The sequence below is a fragment of the Egretta garzetta genome, unplaced genomic scaffold, assembly GCF_000687185.1.
Source record: "Egretta garzetta isolate BGI_Z169 unplaced genomic scaffold, ASM68718v1 scaffold197, whole genome shotgun sequence".
Classification (NCBI taxonomy): domain Eukaryota; kingdom Metazoa; phylum Chordata; class Aves; order Pelecaniformes; family Ardeidae; genus Egretta; species Egretta garzetta.
Window position 1 is genome coordinate 371410 of NW_009260274.1, and position 21316 is coordinate 392725.

The window sequence follows — 21316 nt, forward strand, 5'->3', positions numbered from 1 at the left end:
ATATAGATTATCTTGGGGAGATCAGTATGCTGTTTTGTATGTAAATCATCCCAGTGGAAGAGTGTACGGTGGGTGCAATATGTGACTGTTGTAAGAAGGCAATTCTTACTCTTGCTAGTAGATCTTGCAAACACATGGATCCCGTAAAACCTTTTGAACTATGAACAGTAGGAAAGATCACTGCCCACCTACAAAAACACACTTGCATGCAGAAAATGTGTTTACACATTATAGAAACAAAGAGGTATCTAGACTACAGTTGTGTATCTATCAAAAATAAGGCCATTTGCTTTATCTTGTAGGGTTTTTTTCTCCATCCTTCCTTTCTTTGACAGATCACGAGATACCCATTAAAATGCAATATGATATAAGTGATAAACTTGGCACACTAGATGTTTATGCTGTAAAATGAAGAATTACAGCTTTTGTTTATGTATTACCCAGTACTTAAAGGGACTTAAGAAGAGAGGGTTTGCTTGACTTAACCCTCTGAACTGGAAGGCAGTCATATGATAGCACAGTTAGCTTGAGATAGAAGACAAAGTGTATGTATCCTTCATGTTGGCAAGCTATACCTTCCAATCAACAGAAAGGGCAGAAGAGCAGCTCTTGAGTACTTTTCTACTTTTGACAAATAAGGAACTGAAGGAGTAATGTCAAGTCTAAGGAGGAATGACCGTCTTGCAGAGGACGATTGTTTAGCACAGAGCAAGCAGTGCAAAGACTGTATGTTATGCTTTCCTAAGTGGCTTTGCTAGGCTGTGCCAGCAGCACCTCCTGCAGCTGCAGCCCCTGGGGAACTGTCATTCCCACCTCTGCTTTGCTGCTTCTGTAATGCTAATCAAAATGTTTCTGGTTTCAAGTAATACTTTTGGGCAAGAACTATTTTTAACCGATACCGTATCAGTGACTAACCAAGAGTCAAGTGAATGGTAGTGCTGGCATACTGAGGGGTGGGTAGTGGCTGAGGAAGGATACCCCTTAAGAAAGCACTGTTGCAATGGAAAAGCTTTGTGGAAGTGCACGCTGAATGCCGTTAATAATACCTTCTCTTTAAGGGTTTAATAACTCTCTCTTACCTTTCTGAAAATTGCTAACTACAGTTGCTTGGTTCTATATATAGTAGCTGGGGGGGAAGCAGAAAAAACTTCGAGTGTGGCAAGTATAACTTGTCCAAATGCAACTGAAGTTGATAGGAAGGCTTGTTTGATTGAATAGAATGGCCCAGACATTCAGAATTTCCAACCTTAAGTTCTGTGTGATGACGAAAGTTGAAATTCCCCTGTGGTTGAACTGCATCTCTGGTGTTATATCATAGATTTAAGAGGTCTCTTATGTTTTAGGAAGATCTGAATTTTCACAGATTTGATGTGCCTTATGAAAAGGTCTGTAACTTATTTTGTATTCAGACTTATGAGTTTGTTAAAAAAAAAAAAAAAAAAAGCAGCCCACAGTTTAGACCATAAAGCTCTTCTAATGGCATTATATTTATTAATGAAAATTGCCATCATTTTAACCATGCCTTTTATTGTTTTAAGGTAGGTTTGTTAGTGTTTGATCTTAGGCACTGATTTCAGTGTGATTTGAGTGGAAAGTCTGATTCCTGAACAGTAAAGCAAAAAGTCCCACTGTTATCTAGCTTCACTGACTGAATTTAGAATATACATTTAAATTGATGATAGCTGTATGCCTGCTCTGTATGTTCTTACTTGGAGCAGAAATCAGAGCCATAAATGTCAGTGGTCTAGTCTGCAAGAATCCTGTAAGGATAAGAAGATAAGGGAGAATATTTTGAAAGTGTTTATTGATTTGAAATTACAAAGTCATCTTAAAAACTACTTTGCTTCCATCTTATTGTCATTGGCAGTACAGCTCAGTTTGTCAAATTACTGCTGCTGCAGCGACTGCCAAATAAGTATCGTCTTGCCGGCCTGAGTCGTCTTTCCCCATCCACTCCATTTTGCAACGCTTCACTCACATTTAAGTTTAAAAGAACCTATTTTTAAAAAAATGGAAAATACATAAATCAGGAGGGTTTTTTTTGTATGTAATACAGTGTTCTAACTTGTCCACTGATCTTGTCCCTACTCTATTCTAGTGCTGCAGCCTTTTTTTTCTAACATCTCTAATTAGCATATTCTGGGTGAAGTCATGCGCTGTATCTGCCATAGCATGAAGTGTTCCTAGGTTGATGGATGGCTGGCTTTAATGATCTTGATTCTTGCCCATGGGAAAAGCCAGAAATGATGCAGGTATAATTTAGATAACTCTGGGATGAACTACCTAAATTGAAAACCTTATCCTCCACTGCCTTTGGCAAGAATCTCTCCACCGTGTTAATCATTTTTCTCGCTTTAAAGGCCTGCATTAGAGGGTTTCTCAAAGTTCTTAGAAGGAAGTCCCATCCTGGAGTTGATGTGGTAATGTCCTTGAAAACTGCTTCTTTTTCCTTGGCTCATGGGCTAGAAGTGTTGCTCTGTATTATACTCTTTAATGTGTTGCACAAATCTAGAATATAGATTTAGGCAAAGAAGAAAAAAATTCTTGGGAGACCATAGAAAATTTTTCTCGTGAGATGCGATGTGGTGCTACTCTGCTGTAAATTTAGATCGTATTGCACCATTTATTAATTGGGTCATGTATCTGATGCCAAGTTGCGGATCATGGGTATTTGATGAAATGATAACAGAACTTGAAAATCTAGGGTTTATGTTTAAGAGCAATATAGGTCTTACAAATGTTTGAGAATCAGAAACAAATTGTTGCAAGCACACTTTGATTAGGAATGTATTTTGCTTTTTATTATTTTCAGTATGGATTAGCTTAATTTTTGAGTCTTCATAGAGCAGGTTTTGTAATTCAGCACTTTTACTGCAAGTCAGAATTGAAATCTATGCAACCATTTTCTCCTAGAGTCAAAAAAGAGCATACTGAGTTTTAATGTTATAACAAATACTACACAGTAGGACTCTTCAGTCAGTCTGGATTGTGGATTCATGAAAATAAAAGGAAGGATTCATTAGGCTATCTGTCAGAACTGTAAAATGAAATTAAGTTATGGTCTATGTTTCTCTTTAGATCTCATAAATGGAGCTCAAGAACAGTGTGAATTGCCTCCTATGGATGGTTTTCCTCACTGTGAAGGGAAAATAAAGGTAACTGAACTGTTTTGAATCTTATTATGTGTGTTCTGTTAAAAACTGAACATATGTTGCAAGAGGTCACTACTCAGACAATGGCATAAAGCAAGAACAACTGGGTCAAAAAAGAAAAGAGGATATTTAGGAGTGGGTGTCACTACAGCACTGCTTACCTTAAGCCTTTAACACTACTGCTGCAAAGAAGTAAAGTGGCATCCTGTTAAGACAGGCATAAAATGCCATATTATATTAAAATGCTATACTATTTAATAAAATGCCTTATTATTTGAATGCTGTCTTGTTATTCAGAAGCTTTCTTCTCCTTTTTGAAAAGCCCTGTTTTCTTCCCCATTATGAGTCATTTGGCGTTCCCCAACCCCAGGACTGGGATTCTGTCTGTGCCTCACTCCAGTCCTTTCTCTGTTTCAGCAAGACATTTGTTTACACTTCTTTCCCAACAGCTCTGTCTGGTTCCTCCCTTCCCCTTTTCTGTTAAAAGCATTCTGCCGCTTCTGCTCACAAGCTAGGCACTGCACTAGGTGTGCAACCAGAACTTTGGGTTCACAGTTGAGTCTACATAAATCCTATAATTTACGAATAATGCAGTTGGAAAGGCCAGGTATTGAGAGCCATTAGACTTTGGCTGGAAAGAAAAAAAAAAACCCAAAACCAAAAAACAACCCCCACGCCTTGAAACCAAAAAGCAAAACTTGCAGAGATGAAGGGTTCCCCCCAACACATTTCAAATATAAGGATACTATTTTTGTAGTAAGGGACAAAAGTAAAATCGCTGGACTCTTAAATATCAAGTATTACAATTTATTTCTGGAAGTGAAAAAAAAATAACTACCAAAGTATATGTGAAATTATGTTGCCTTTTTTCTCTAAATAAAATTCTTGGGCAATAGTATTTAAAAAACTGAAAAACTGTTAAATCTCTGGTCTGTGTTTTGATCCATTTTGACAAACTGGCTGCATAGTGGCTATGTAATACATTATTTGAATATTAAAATATGAATTTAAATGAATTGCTTCTGCAGAAATGGCAGATTCTTGGCAGAATCAGGCAGATTTCAATCTTGGTAGCTAAAATGATCTGTTAAATTGCAGAGCAAGTGTAACACGGGGGAGCAATGCAGTCAACTCCAGCCACACCCATATGTCTGGATCCTGATTATATTTTCCTTTTGATATTTGCCTCTGCTTGCCTGGCTACCAGTTTGTATAAACTGTGCTCACTTCTGTTATGTAGTTCCTTCCCCAGTGTAGCTGAATGCAGAGGTGGATTGTGCTCCAAAATATTAATGAAATTCCTTTTTTGTTATTTGTGATTTTATCTGGTTGGGTATAGTCGCTTGCAGCTTTCCCCTGTGATTCCTGAGTTCAATGTGAAATAGTACAGAGTTATTACATCGTACTTAAACCTAACAGAGTATGTTTTTGTTCTGTTGCAGTGGATGAAAGATATGTGGCGATCGGATCCCTGTTATGCAAGTTACGGTGTAGATGGGTCCACATGCTCCTTTTTTATTTACCTCAGTGAGGTCAGTAATCTTTTAATCTGCAGAAGGGGAACATCATAGTGCCTCGATATTTTTGATAACTGTCGGCAAACTTTTCTCAAAAGAAATCATAACTTCAGAAAAATTCTCTACAGAGGAAAAAGCTATTAAAACAGAATTATTATGAAGTGTGTTGCTATTATTCATAAGTCCTCCAGGTGTTTCTAGCCTGGGGAATTCTAATGTTTATAACTGAAGTGATGTAAACAGCAACTGTACAGGGAGTCCACACTAGTTATCCTGTTTAACTGAAGCATGAATTCAGTCATAGATCCTTGCCTCTGAACAGGAGGCCTGTTCAGTCCTCTGAGGCATTTGGGATGTAAAATTTGGAAAGTGGAACTAGATGGTACATTCTCCTAGGAAGCATGGCCACTGTTCATGAATTGCAGAGTCTGTTAAAAAAAAAAAAACAAAACAACCTGAAAGCCACATTTTCGAGTGAAGTTGCAGAGATCTTGGCGCTTGACCTGTTCTTTATTATTACTAAGATTTTGATAACTTACAGCAGCTGATCTTGGAAGTAGCACTGATATCTGGTGGCTTACTGCTTGTAAAGAACTGTGAGAGCCAATGTGGTTGCAGAATTGCAAACTGGTATTAATTGTGGAGTCTCTGCAGGATTTGGGGGGAGGGGCTGGGTTTTTAAATTACGTATCTGAGACTAATACAGTAAGTGTTACATAAGTAACTCAGTTGTAATGAAAGCAGTTTCTGTTAATTTACTCAGTTGACTGTCATTGAAGTTTTTGGGGCATTGCTTTAAGCACCAGTAATAGTTAAATGCATATCCAAAACACAGATCTGAAGAAATAAAAAAGGCTGGGTTGAATCATGAATTTGACTCATTCCATTGCTATTACCAAGTGTTGATTTATTTATGGGTATAAAGCTGGGGAAGTAAAAGATATAGGATGACTATATTATTTATCCTGTTATTTATCATAGAAAGTAGAGATATGGTTTCATAATCATATGAAGTTGATCTAAGTTTCTACTAAAAGGTTATGTTTTAGCATCAGTGGAGTTACATTTGCGCAGTAGTATTCTGTCAACCAGATGGTGCTTCATGTTTTTAATGCAGATGTATCCTAAAAACGAGGATACATGTCAACTGAATGTGAGAATCTAATATTCTTAAATGGCATTTATTATTTTGTATTTATGTTAAACCACAGTATTTTCTGTGACAATCTTCTTGGATCATCAGTTTCAGAAACTCAGTTCATGCTGTTAGTTTTTTTCACAATTGATCTTTCAGCTCATCCTCATGGCAGAATGCAAGCAGAGGTATAGAGGCCATATGCTTGTTTTTTCAAGGGTCTAGGGACTTGAAATTTTTCTTTAAGCAGCAATCTTGAACTTGGGCAACTTCTCATTTCATAATGGAACAACAGTACAATTAGTCTGTGTGTATATTTGGGAACTTCAGACAAAGGTCTTGTACTTTTTTTTTTAAGTGTTCTCCCATGACAGAATGTAAAACTAATATTGGGTGAGCATGTTATTAACCTTGAGTTTAAATTTGGCATTCTTAATCCTATGATTAATTCCATGATTAATGCCCAGCAGCAGAGGTTGAAAGCTTAAATGTTTGCGAATGCAAGCATGAAATGAAATTCTAATAACACTACAATGATGTGGATTTATGAGGTGTGTTGGCTGCTAAGGATAACTTGGGAATGCTGTTGCGAGAGTAATTTGTCAAAGTGGACAGTGATGAAGAGTTGACAGTTTATCGTAGGGTTGCACAACTGAATGATGAATGTGTCTACAGAGCTCTCAAGTCAAAACTGCTGATTTAAAATATTAAAATGCATTAGGGTACTGGAAGGATATTACTGTTAAGATTTTTTTCTTATAAGGTTACAGTATAGGAATAAGATGGTTGTGTACACATCCTCTGCCTGAAAAGGCAATACATACATCAAATTATGCACAACCCTAGTTTGAAATGACAGAATATGCATCAAATTGTGCATATGTCTACTTTCGCTCTTAAAATCACCTCTGCAATCTAGTGTGACAAGCGCCTGTGCTCCTTCATACTCTTTTTGGATCTACTTTTTTCGTGTGAAGCAGTTCAGTTAGGGTATTATGTTACACTCATCTAGCACTTTTATAATGCAATTCTAAACTTGTAAACAAAGGAGCCAGAAATATTACATTTGGGTGTGTAATATGGGTCAGAACCACAGAGGCACAAAGTAACTTGCCCACAGTTCATGCAAAGGTTTAGAAACAAAGCTTGGGGTACCTGTCACATGTATTTGTTTTGTTTCCACCACGTGTGTCTGCAAAATAGAAGCAGTGCAGTCAAAATCTGGGCTGCCTCAAGTCATCTCTTCTGAAGAGCCTGCACGAGCGCAAGCATTAGCAGTTCTGCCTCCTCTGGTTTGCTTTAGATGGCACCCCTGCAGGGACACGAGAACAGCTAGCTGAACACTCTTCTCTTCTTCTGTCTTGGCTGCTTGGGCAGAACAGGAGGCGAGCATGGCAGCAGCAGGAAAGCAAGAAGCAATCCAGCACATCCAGGCTTATGTTTTTTATTTGAAGCTGTCCCCTGTACAGACTCACAGATAAAGCTGCAAGCATTTTTGCACTTCTGTCTTGCTGCTTTACTGCAGTCACTGGATCACTCCTGGTGGATGATATGCAACCGTACAGTCCTCATAACACTAATTGCGCTGGAGCCTTTGAAGACTGGAAGAGACACAAATGGCTTGAATAGCAAAACCAGACTTACATTCTCTTGAATAACAGAGCAAGACAGGGATTAGAAGTAGTGAAAATTGAAAAGCAAGTTAAGCTAACTCTTAAGGTTCCTGGATAGTTGGGGCTTGTTTCCTTTTAAGAGTTATACAAACTTGCCTATTGAGAAGAGTTATTTCCTTTTAACTTATTTCCTTAAACTTATAATTTAGTGATGAAAAAGCCAGTTGTTTAACACTGTAATCATGTCACTGGCACAGTTAAAATTTTCATGGATGGCATTGCCTCTGGGGAGAAATGCGAAAAAATTAATTTCTAGACAGTACAAAAATACATTTCACTGCAAAATGTCACTTTGCAGCTGAAGAATGAAGCTTTTAAAAATATCTTCTAAAAAATGAATTTTTCACACAGTTTCCCAGATTAACAAAAAAAAAAAAAGTGGAGGGTTCTTATCACTGCTTTTCTTTATTCAGATATGTGCTTTCTCCAAGAGAACTGCCTGCCACACAGGACTGGGACTGCTGCTGTGCCTGCTGGTCAGCCAGTAGCTGCAGTGCAAGTTACCACCACCCAGGGGCCATTACATTGACTTTTACCTGCTGGAGCTGGGCAGATCTCATTAAAATCCCAGACTTTGGATCTCCAGCTCAGCTTTCCGGTGCAAGCACAATGTTTGGTACCCATCTTGGAAGTGGATACAACACTTCAAAAGACTAAAACTGTTTCAAAGACCAGTCTTTGAGACTCTTGCCTGTTTGCTAGTATAGCACTGGAGAGAATTCTTGTTTTCAGTTCTTCAGACTTGATGGACACAGCGTGCTTTGGTTGCAATAGTATTTTTCTTTACAGTGTAACTTTTGCTTTGAGACATGGAGCAGAAAAACACAAACTGAAGGTGATTTTGCATGTGGGTTTGTTTCCAGACTGCAAGCTGTAGTCTGAGGTATTTTTTAGTGAAAACACCTGGAAATTGTAATTACACAGGTTCCCCAAATCCTTGTGGTTTTGCTTGTTTACTGCAGTTTGCTAGCATCTGTGTGGAAGTCTCCCTTTTTGCAACTTCTGCTGCACATGTAATCTAATTTCTGACATTGAGGTGGCTTAATGATTTGCATTTCTTCATTGTAATTTAACATCAAACCAATTTCTTTGAATACCACACAATTACTCAGAAAATTGACAAAAATAGTATTGTTGTCTGAAATGCAAAGCAGCAAAAGCTTGAACTTTTTTTGTCATCTTACATGTGTCCCTAAGAAATTGAAATGCTAATGGTAGTCAATACTTTGTTCCCAGATCATCCATTAGCATATTGGCCTGGATTTGGGTGATTTGGGGGTCAGTTATCTGTTTTACTTCAGTCATTTTAAACCAGGATTAGTATTTTTCTGTCTTGTTGGAAAAAGCATAGATGATAATGTAAGAAAGGAATCAAATCTCGTGCATATTACTGAGGTTAGATAAAAGACCAATTGTTGATTGATGGCTGTGTATAAAATTTTGTGTGGCATTGTCACTAGGACTGTGGGTAGCTAACATCCAATGTTTGGGATTGTCTTTGGAAACACCCAGATCCAAAGTTACCTGTACACTCCTCCATTTCATTAAACAGGCAGGCAGTCATCTTGCACACCACAGATTTTTGTAGCATCTTCAAAATTACTACCTATCACTGAGGAAATGCTAAACAAAAGATAGGTATTACAGCTTCCAGAGGAGTTACGAAAGTCACCTTCCCAATGGGAGCAGTTCTTTCACAACAAATTCTCAAATGGATTTTCTAAGTGAACATTATGAGCATTCTCTGCCTGCTTTTGTACTGCCTTAATAAATTTAAAGATGCACCTTCTTTCACCAGATATTGTAGCTCTGGTTGGGTTTTTTTGTTTGGTTTTTTTTTTTAAATTTCCCGTTCTGGGACTGATACAAGATACTTAATAGCAGCACTTCACCACGGATAGAATTACACTGAGCAATAATGTTGTTCACCTGATGTGCAAAGAAAGTTGTTTCATTTTCCCTGTAGATGGGCTGCACCTGCCCTTCAGAAGAGTCCAAAATGAAGATTATGCCAGGTGTTTAGAGAGAATACCCTTCAGCTTCTGCTTTATTAAACTCCCATTATGACTTTTTAAAAGCATAAAGGACTTCCTGAGATTTTGGATGTGGAGAACTGCTGGCAGTGTATACTTACATCCCTTGTGCTTAAGTCCTTGCTCTGCAATATAGTGTCTTGACTTCCCTTCAGTTTCACTGTGTTTCTGAGGAAGAGTTATTGGAACAGATACCTGCAAAACTTCTATAAAACATACTCTTCTAATTTCTTAAGTTTGGGGGTTTTTGGTGTTAAGTCACTTACTGGTAAGCTATGTACAGTCACTGTGAGAGTAGATTGTCTGTGATAAGGGATTAGAGAAACTCTCGAGTTCAGTTTAATCAGAATCTGGGCATTCACACCCCAGAGCAGTTCAGAACACTGACTTTTCACAAATATCTGGAATCACGTATCACTTAAACTTTGCACTTTTGAAGTACAATGCAGCCTAACCTTATGGAGCTAGCTACATATGCTCTGGACAGTGCTGTGTCTACTGCAATTCAAAACCAGGTAGGGAACGCTTGACTTCTCAGGTGGATCTAGTCTCCTGAGTGTGATCGAAGACCACCTAATGCATTTGATGGGCATTGAATTTAACACTAGGTAAGGGAAACACAGCTGGTCTTACTAAAAATATGACCATATAAGGATAAATATAGTGTGTTCTGAATAGCATTTGTATCACTCAACCGAAAAATGGTCAGTCTTCAAATCTGCAGTTGCTGCTTCACAATTTACTTCTAATCTATAGTCTGATATAACATCCTTTCTATACAGTCATGTGCCGTGACAGTGTAACAGTTTGTGGCCATAAAAATAATAAGCTAGAGAAAGGACTGATGCTAACCCAGTAAGAGGAAAGTTGTCCTGGAAAGGGGGAAGAGGACTCCTTGTTTCTTCTTTGAAGACAAGGTTTGTGTTTTGTCTTAAATGATTGAACAGAAATGTATAAACAAGTTGAAGAGCAGGATCTAAATGGACGCTGCTGCTCTGCTTCTCCTTGCTCAAACTTAGGGTTTGTTGCACATGGATATTCTGTACCTAAACAAATATAAAGCTGAAATATTTAAACATTTGTGATGGACCCATTTAGTGATATCATAATGCTTTCTGTCATCATTGCCAATGATAGAGAAAAGGTGTGTATGAAAGGAACAATACCAGATTTGTAACTGCATACAGCAGCCTTAGCACATGCTGTATCATCTTCCCCTTTATAATCATATACATACACATACATCTATACACACAATGTATGTATATGGACACACACTTTTTTTCCCATTGTACATGTTATTTAATCACAAATATTCCTGGCCTAGGACAAGTTATGCTTTAATGTTGTTGCATTTTCTGCAAACTTTTTTGTTAAGAGTTAGTGGTACAATACAAAATCAGCCAAAGCACTACAAACATTCTATGATTCTATGATTCTATGATTCTATTAAGCCTTTAATTCTTCCTGTCACATTCTCTGCCCTATCTCTGTCTCATCCCTGGTAGTTTCAATGAAAGCTGATAGGCTTTCTTTGGGCAATTTGGGAGCAAGAGGAGAACAGCAAGTTCCAGGCACCAGGTGTTTTCACAGAGTTTGCATTGCTGTTGGTGCTTATTTGTCACACAAGATTAAGGAGACTGAAGGCCTCCACTCAAGTCAATCTGAGCAGTTTTAGACATTCTTTACCTTTCTTTCTCCCACATGTACAGTTGGAAGTTAATACTCACTGAAATAAGACCTGACTTGTACTTATCTTACATCGTTAAGTCTGAGAAAAATGGATTAAGTCTTCACTGGTATTTGCTGGGAAAAAGATCATTTCATGAGCCTTTTTTTGATAACTATAGCACGCATCTTTATTTTCAAACGAGTTCCCATGGCAGTGGTTAATAGTCTGAATCTGAGAAAAACAGCTGCAGGACTTGTTCAGAGATGACGAGTACCACTAGACTGACTGTTGTGGACCATAGCTGGGTCATGCAAGGCAACCAGGAAAATCACTTAACCACTTAGGTTTCATATTTAGTTATAGGCATCCTTGTGGTGGTCTGTATGAGAAACCCTGAAGTGATTAGCCAAAGTGGCAATACTTGGTTCTTTAAAAAGCAAACAAACCAACCCACATACCCACTTGCCAGGTCATCTGAAGTTCTCATGAAACTGTAGGTCCTGCCCAGAGCTGCAATTAGAAGTAGTTCCTAGGCTTAAATGTGAGAAATTGCATGTTCTGGACAGGAAATGCTTAAGTGCTCAGTTTGAATTGAATACTGGTACATTGAGCTAGAGAGGAAGGCCAAGGAGTGAAAGAGCATAAAGTGGTTGTCTTGAAAAAGGCCAGTGTAGATGACTTTTACACATCTTTCAGAAATGACGCAACAGAAGTAGTATATATTCTGCGTGACTGTGTATCATTACATGGGGCTAAGTGGAGAGGAACACAAAGTTCATTTTGCTACACGTCTGGGTTAGTGCAAACTGTTGCTTTTAATTCTGACACAAAATACTGAGTAGTATTTCTTTACAGGATTTTTAAGCAGTCTTTACTGAGGTTTTCTACTGCTGTAGACCTTAACTTTACATAGTGCAATGCAAAATCACAGTTAACTGGAAGCTTTTTACTTGGAATACATATAAAAATGCAGTTACTTTGTTTTTTTGGGGAAAGCAGCAATAAAACTTAGCAGTATGCTAGGTATCTTGTATAAGTATCATTGAATCAGCAGGCTTTTAAATTCTGTAGTGGAAGCCTGTCAGTGCTATAGTTTCCTTTTCCAATAGTTCTACAAAGGCTGCCTCTGAAGTCTTAGGTACGTTGTGCAGTTGCGTAGGTTGAAATCCCTCTCCCTTCTACCAAAGCATATATAAACTGTTGATCATCTGCAGCTCTCACTGAACAAGGAAGCAAGAACCGGAGATGAGAGAAGTATCTTTGTTTCCTCTGAAAACTTGGTTTTGTTAGAAGTGTGGTATTTCTTGAGTACCTAGCACCTCTAAATACAGATGTTACAACTTCAGTAGATTTCCCTGCTATAGTGTTTCACTTCTGCTTTCTTCACTCTGTGTGTTCCTGATAGTATCTACTATGGTCTAGAAGTGACTTCTGGTGCATGAACACGGTTGAGTGGTTGAGTGTTCTGCCTGATGCCATCACTCTTAATTGTATTCTGATTTTCCTCTCAGTCTGTCTTGGAACCATGACTTATTAACTCCAGTTGATTCTTTAATTATCTGCAAAATTAACTCATGTTCTGAACAACAGAATTTGTATTAGCATTTTGGCTAGGTTTGCTATCATGTTTCCATGTTAGGGGCATGTATACCCCGATCTTTTTTGCCCAAGAATACCTGAAATTCACTATTAAAGTAATCCTAGTTTGGCTAGTTTGTCAGTCAATATTTTGCCTCTTCATCCCCACTTTCCCTTCAGTCAATATATTAATTTAATAAGGTTTTTTCTTCTTTCCCCTTCCCATGATATGCCAGATTTGTTTGCTTCATCTTTGCTTTCTTGGTGCTCTTGTTAATTATTATCCTTCTATCTAACAACTCTTTGTGAGCCATTGGCTCATAAAAATGAGCAGAATTCTTTCCTTTTTCTGTAAGAGAATGCCTGTGCATTCTTCCCAGTGCATTTATCAGTCCTGAAAACAACAAAACAACTGGCATATTTTGAAGAGTATGTATTTAAAAATCCTCCAGTGAATTAAGTTCATCTTTCCGATGAAAAGAGGAATCGACTGAATATCAATACGGAAAAATGAATGCTAGACCAACTGCATATACTGATATTACTTTGGAACTAATCCTTAAGTGTTTATTTGTGATTAGAATTACTGTAACTTAGAGTAGAGCAAATATTTCTAAAAGCGCGAAAGAACTGTATTTGTGTTTCTTGGCAGCTCTGAAAAATCTTCAGTTCCTTTAGGATGCCTGATGGCGTGATGTGAAACACATGAAGCCAGAAAAGTGGCACATACAGTAGTCCTTGAAATGTTATATATTAATATAGACCAGTTTTAATGCTAGGAATAACTAAAAATTATTTGTATTATTAAAAGGAGAGAGATTGAGACCGTACATGATTTGTAATACGGAGCTAGCAACTCTCTTCTACCAACAATTCCACAACTTACATTAGTAAAAGTTAAGATTGTTGATTGCTACAATTTCTAGTATGTTTCCAGAATTGGGGACCACTGAAGAATTGGATGTTTTCAAACAAGGTTGATCAAGTCACTGCTTTCAGTTGTTGTATTAAATACGTTGAGTGGATTGTCATAGCATTCAAATTAATGCTTCTATGTAATTTGTGTGAGGAACCTATGCTTGATACAATTCTTCTCTTTGATGAGGTTATGATGTCTGCTAATTTATTTTCATGTGACTGGTCTTCTAGGCAATCATTTGGTATGATCTTAAGCTTTTAATCTCTAATGCTTCAGGCTTACTGCAGCATGATTAAGCTAAAACTGTGTTTTGACAGGTCTATGACTGGAGGAACCATAAGAGCAACTCTGACTTCTAATTCTCTGGGAGTTGTGAACTTAATCAGCAGTGATGGGTGTCTTAGCTGGCCTATAAATTTTTGCATTTCTCCCTTTTCACAGTACAGTTATGTTTCTGTTTTCACGGATTTGCCTCCAACAGTGAGATTCCTTCTTCCCTGGAGTGAATGGTTTAATTTCTTAAGGCATGTGAATAATAAAGTCTACAAGACAAACAAGATCCCTAGGAGGGAGACTACAGGAGCTTTCAGTGACTTGCATCCTGTTTCTTCCCTAACTACTAGCTGTTGTACTTTTTTTTTTCTGGTAGACAGTAGTAGAAGTACTGCATTTGCACTGACTGTTTATCTAAGAATTACAGCTATTAGTACTTGCGGATATTGTTACTTATGTTACTTAGACCCTTCAAATAGGGTGGCTTTGCGTTTATTCTTTCAACTTTTGCCTAGATTGCTACAAGGTAGAACTTTGATCCTTGAGTTTCATCAGGCTTTCCCTTTTTATAAAGGTATTCTAGGGGGATGGGAAATGTTCCAAAATATGTATTTTTTTAAGGTCTAGAAGCATAAGAAAACTTAGTGCTTTTTGAAAACATTTAGGAACTGCTCAGATAAACCCTATTTAGAGCTTTTAACAGCTGACCTCTGTCTTGAAAGGGTTTTATATCCTGTGTTCGTTATCATGAATGAATATCTAAATGTGACTTTTGGTTGCAAATTTGCAAGATTAAAAGAGTGCTGAATTGCAAAAGTCTTCTTAAGCTTTTCTTGCAAAAATTAGTTTTACCTTGCAGTTACTTACTAATCAGCTGATGCCTTATTTAAGCCACAGAAAGGTATAATATAAAGGTAGTGAGAGATTTTGGTAGACCAGCTGTGAAAGTAGAATAGAATGACTTATTTTCATGTGATTGTTTTACAGGTTGAAAACTGGTGTCCTCGTTTACCTTGGAGAGCAAAAAATCCTAATGAAGAAACTGATCAAAAAACAGTGGTAAGAGTGACATTGACACATGAGAAATAATTCAGTAATTGTGATTCATGCAAAAGATCCTGGAATCCTGTGACACATCAATGCTAATAAGACTAGAATTTACCATTGTTATTCCTCAAATCCTCAAAACTGAAGGGAAACATCCTTGACTATACGTATATAGCTCATAGTGTATTTTCTCCAGTCATTGTATCGTGCTGCAGTCTTGGTGGTAGATTTCCCTTAACAACATTTTTGTGTTCATATTTATGAAATATCATACACAGATACTGAGGAAAAATTACAAATCCATAGACTGTTCACCAGTGTTAAGTGACCATATGTGAAACCATCCATTTTTATTGTCCACTAAATCTGGGCCTTATATATAAAAATGCCTTAGCAGAAGAGGCTTCAGTTTTGCAGTAACGTTTTGATTGCTCCTAATTTTTTTCCGTTAAAAACTCTACAGCATGCAGAGTTGTTTCTAAACTGTTACAGCGTAATTATGTAGCACTTAGGTATTTTAAGATAATTGCTGGGCTGTATATGAACATTGCTTACATAATTTGATATAGGCTGTCTCATTTTGTAAAAGCGATTGTTCTTAGATCAGTGTAGCTTTAAAATTAATATTTCCCTTAAAATTTATACTCTAGTAATGTTTCTTTCTTCATGGTATCATAGGAGACTTCCTTGTATTTGGAAGATTCATGATATACGTGAATCTTCAGCATAATGTTTTGATTTTATGTCGTGGTTTAGAGATACTTTAACCTCATTTTGAAACACACCAACAAAACCAAATCTTATATTGCAGAAATAAATACATTTTGAACATTGCAAACGTATTCTGGGGCTACCAAATGCTACTAATAAAAATAACAGTAATTTATGTGGCTTAGAAAAGTCTGTTTAAAAATATCTTGAATATTTGAACTAAAATCTCGACTTTAGCATTAGGAATGTATCCTTTTTTTCTATTTTTTTATAATGAGGAATGTAAAGCACAGAGTTCACATTTGAGAAGCTTATTCACTTCTAGAAATTACGCTATTTGAAGAATAACTAATGGTTTGAGGTTTTTTTTTTTAATGCTGAAGGCTGAAATTCGTATCAACTTTGATAATCTCTACAAAATGATGTCAAGACACGAGGAATTCAGGTGGATGATGTTACGCATCAGACGAATGGCTGATACCTGGATTGAAGCAATTAAATCACTTGCAGAAAAACAAAATTTGGAGAAGAGAAAACGAAAAAAGGTAAACAAAAAAATTTTTCATTCCTAAAAGTTGCAGTCATACAGGCTCTTTTAAGCCTCTTCTTCCAGAAGTAACTTCAGAGTGGAAATACCAAATATGTCTAAAAGGCTTGTGTTTATACTTGTGCCTCTTTTCAAGAAGTATTTCACTGTTTGAATTACTGTTACAATAAGTATTTGCTTTACAAATAGTTTTACATACTTTCCATGAGTCAATCTTTGAGTAAGTTTTCTAACTTCTTTATTTTTGGGTAAAATAGAGACTATGTAGAAGTTTCTAAAGGGAGAAACTGGGAATTTACTGAAAGCTGATGACACTGGAGTGTTTTACGTAGTCTTAGAAAGCAACAGTTGTGCATCTTCTTTGTACAAATGATGTATTTCTGTTTTGGATTTGAGTAGACTTAAAGTTGACCACAACTTTGGATTGGATCAGTTTAGATATCCTGTAATTAGTTCAATTTAAAAACTGTGAGATTCTTGAAGTGAAAAGTTTTATTTTATTTGATTTTTTGTTTGGTTGTTTTAATTAACTAGTTAAGATAAAGCCCAAAGTTGTAAACACAACAATGGTTTCTCTTCCTGCCTTGTTCTTACTGGGGCCAGTCCCAGTTGACAGTGGGTCATGCACAGTCATGTTTCTACCCTCTCTTAAGCCTGGCTGGCTGCAGCTCAGCTCCTTGCTTGAGATTCTAAGTCCTAACATGAGGTGTAGGCTCCATGTTGCAGCTCTAATGTTTGTCACATACTACAGCCCTTGAGTAGGTTCACCCTCTGTCAAGGAGCAACCCTTCTCTTTCAAGCAGCCCTCCAGGCCGATTTATTAAAGAAATATAACATCTGAGAATACATAAGAATAAACAGCAGTACTGTCCTGCACAGGCTGTTTTGATGGGATGCTCTAGTGCGTATTCTTTGCTTTTAAAAGTCCTTTGAGGTTGCTCTTTAAAACATACAGTCATTTCATTTTAATATGTCCAGTTCAGTCCTGGGAGCTGCAAGGGATTAGAACAAAATGGTTTTTTGAATGTTGCTTCTTTTTAAACAGTCAGGGAAAAGGGTTTTGGATGTTGGGGAATTTTTATGCTTGACACTGTATGTACCCACATTCAAATAGCAGTCCAGATGTGCATCAAAGTGTTTGGAACTCAACTTCTGTGCTTCGTTAGAAAAGCAAGCACAGGTTCCAAGGACTACAGAGAAAACTCTCCTCCAATGGCAATGGAGAGGAAATGTTGGAAAGCATCCTGTTAACTGTTACGCAGTCTTTCCAAGTTCTTAATGGCTTGTTCACAACAATACAACCTTCCTTAACTATACTGTCTTGCATAAGCAAGTCTATCCTACTTGAGAATATAAGTCGTTATTCAATCAAAATAAGTTTATATGAGCCACAACTTGCTGTGCAGAATTACAGATTATTTTGTCAATAACACTGATTTGGGGGGTTTAATTACTGATCTGGTGGCAGATAATAGCACAAAACAATGCAGTACCATTCTTATAATTACTGTTCTAGAGATACATTACAAGATAAAGTTATTGGGATGGGAGTATTGGAATTTTTTGATTAGTATTTTTTAGCCATAGTTAGAATTCAATAGAAAGAAAAAATGCTGTGAGGTATTGTAGTTGAATGTTTAATGTTGATAACTTAACATATGAATTTCCTTTCTAGATTCTTGTTCATCTGGGGCTTTTGACAAAAGAATCTGGATTCAAGATTGCAGAAAATGCGTTTAGCGGAGGCCCACTTGGTGAATTAGTCCAGTGGAGTGATTTAATTACATCTCTCTACTTATTGGGCCATGACATCAGGATTTCAGCTTCACTGGCAGAGCTCAAGGAGTAAGGAGATTACTTTGACTTTTGAAACTGGAATAAAAACCCCATGAATTGTAAACTCTTGAAGCTTCTATTAACAGTATATAATTTCTTGAAGCATAAAATAAAAGTGATAATTTACTAAACAGACAATAAGATTATTTTCATGAGCTAAGTATATGTGCTATGAAAAGGATAATGTGTTTTCATTGTAGCTTCAGGCTCCTGAGACTTCATAAATGAATGTTGTAAAATTCAAACTAAGCAGCTTATTCTTTAACATTCCAGGTGCTTTAACCAGCTGCAATAGGAAATGTTACAGACTAGCCTAATTCTGTGCACTCTTCTTTGGTTTGTGGTGTTCTTCACTCAGTATCTTATTTTAAAATAAAGGTTTAAATCCTTTAAACACATTACTTTTGATGTGGTTAATTGCTTATGTTAGGTCAAATTGCTACCTCACTCATCTATGTCTTGCTTTGCATACTTATTCAGCATTAGGCATAAAACATCTGTTTTGAGCTTGAGCACATACACTTTTTTGGTAACTCCCATTTTTTTATAACAAGCATGACAGCATCATTTTATAGAGAGCTCTTATACTATAAAGCTGTCAATAGAAGTCAAAAATTACTTCAAATAATTTCAAAGCTCGCTATTTTTAAACATTCCAACCATGTTACTCTCTTGTTTAAACTAGGTGTGGTTTTTAGTGAAAATTAGCGATTTACCGATGTATAAACAGTTCTTTAATAAATGCTGAGCACCTTTAGCATTTGAATGTTCTTATGTGGTTCCTGATTTGGAAAAGCCTTGGGAAAAGGCTTCTTTGGAAAGGGAAATTATTGTTATAAATAGTATTACAGGATTTATTCAAGGTATTTGGAAAGTAATGCTTTTTGTATTCCTTTTTTCTTTGTTTAGGATTATGAAGAAGGTTGTGGGTAACAGATCTGGCTGCCCTACCCAGGGGGATAAAGTTGTAGAACTCATTTACATTGATATTGTGGGACTCACTCAGTTTAAGAAAACCCTTGGTCCATCATGGGTACATTATCAGTAAGTATAACAATTATTTGACCTCTTAACTGCTTTGTTAAAGAGCTTTTGTTGACTAATACATGTCAAAATACTGAGGTGAGGTGAGTACATCCACATGAATTTGAGTTTATTTAAAAGTAAAAATGTGGTTCTATGTTGTCTTTCACTCTTAGGAATAAAGGGGCTATTACCTGTTTGTTGCATACCATCTTTATCCCCTGCCCCGCAAGTTCGAGATTCTTGGATTTGAGCATTTTTTAATCTTAATGAATTGTATTATCTTGTTGAGTCATCGTCTTTGCCTTTCTTTCCCTCCCTTCTTTATAACCCCCCCTTTTGTCCTTTAAATTAGTAGATGAGCTGAAAGATTATTGAATTTTATTGTTTAGTTGGAATACCAAAGGCATGTTTTGCTTGCCAGTGTTTGTAGCCATACTGGATTGATGACTGTGGAGATTTATCTATTCTAATTGTATTGCACAATGACAGCAATGCAATTTTTTTTGTTCAGTCCCTTAAGATAATGGGCAGAAAGTTGTCTTCAGGGGTAGGTCTAAAGAATAAACCTACTGGTAACTGTGGTTGTTGTTGCTTCTTTAATCTATAAACATCTTTCCTTTAGAAATGGAAGATGGCAGTCACAAGAAATCACTTCGTACAGCCTTTTTAGTGTCTGCAGGTTTAGAACCACATTTCTTTTTGACAATAACTTCAAATCATAAAGCATCCCATGTGTTGTACAAATACATATCAGCATGAAATAAAACCAAATCTAATTTACTGACTTTGATTTTTTTATACCTAATTGAATTAGCTGTGTTTCATGATCCGTAAAGTCCAGTAAACCCTACTTGAAGGAAGGTATTGAAAGGTGTTCACTGCAGGTAGAAAAATTGTTTTCTCTCTCTCTCTCAGGATTTTCTAGAGCATTGGATCTTTTCAGTGTAGTTTTAAATGAGAGTACTGTGATCAGCGTTGCAGATTAGATTACACTTAATCTCTTTTTTGAAGGAGAGGAGTAAAGGGATATTCTATTTTTTAGGAGCCTGCTAATAAAGATAATCCCATTTTCCACTGAGCTCCAGTTGGTTGTCTGTCTGCCAGATGTAATTGTCACTAGACGATCACATACAGTACTGTGGTCAGGACATAAAACCATACTTACAAATTTAAAATGTTCTTCCCCTTTGCTTTCAATTTCCTATTTGGTATATTCTGTAATGAAGATATGGAAATACACCATGATTATTAGATTAGCTCTTCCAATTTTTCATGCTTATTTCATTAATCATTAAATCTTAAGTTGTCAATCTTTTTTTCATTGATTCCTAATTTGTGGTAATGACTGATTTTTTCTGATGTAGAAGAGTAGAATTAAATTTAACTCCAAATAAATACCTTAGGGTAGTACAGGAGTTTTTGTTAGGCTTTTGAAGAAGAAATAAATTACTTAATGCCTCATTCTACAACATTGGATTTCATGGGTTGCAAGGAGACCTCATCTAGTTCATATCCATGCTGAAAAGTAGATTGGATTTATTTGTCCTTCTTGAGAGATTTTTGCCTAATCTTTTACTGAAGACTCCAAAAGATGCCCCAGCCATTGTTTTATATTGTTAAGCTTTTCTTTAAAGTGTTTTTCTTGGCCTCATTTTTTGCAAACTGCTCATTATTGCTTATTCTCACACGGTTCTGGGGAATAAATTACTTCCCCTCTCTGCCTGCCTCTAGAACATCTTATATACTGCTTTTCCTTCAATTTGATTTTCTTCAAAATAAATGTAGAGTTTTGGATCATTACTTACAATTCAGGTACTGTAGACCTTTCATCAAACTTGTTGTATCTCAGGAATCTCTCTAATTACTTGATACTGTTCGTCAAGTTCAGTGTACAAAATGGGGTCCAGAGTCTAGCAGAGACCACCATAATTGATTAGAGCAGAAGAATTAATTCATAGCTTCATGCAAGCTATCTCCTATTTGATGATTCTCTTGCAATCTTTTTTTTTTCCTCTCAGCATCATACATCATAAATTTTGTCATCAAAACATTTTTAAGTTAAAACTAGTAAGCCCTGTGTAAGAGCATAATTATGTCTTTGTTTAAGTCATTCCAGTAAAATAAGCATTATCACAAATAAAGCTGCCTTATAGTCTTTGTTCTTTACAAACTTTGCTTTCTCACTCAGTTGTATTTA

The 21316-nt window shown here is 36.6% G+C and overlaps 1 protein-coding gene across 4 annotated transcripts in view; it reads left to right on the forward strand.

Annotated features, from left to right (window-relative positions):
- The window catches only part of MGAT5 (alpha-1,6-mannosylglycoprotein 6-beta-N-acetylglucosaminyltransferase), a 130516-nt gene that overhangs the window by 62904 nt on the left and 46296 nt on the right, over nt 1-21316 (forward strand). For all 4 annotated transcript variants that reach the window (XM_035897877.1, XM_035897876.1, XM_035897875.1 and 1 more), the window contains exons 4-9: nt 3079-3155; nt 4595-4684; nt 14940-15011; nt 16094-16255; nt 17933-18102; nt 19003-19137. In XM_035897877.1, the coding sequence (XP_035753770.1) occupies nt 3079-3155; nt 4595-4684; nt 14940-15011; nt 16094-16255; nt 17933-18102; nt 19003-19137 (706 nt within the window). The remainder of the gene's footprint in view (nt 1-3078; nt 3156-4594; nt 4685-14939; nt 15012-16093; nt 16256-17932; nt 18103-19002; nt 19138-21316) is intronic.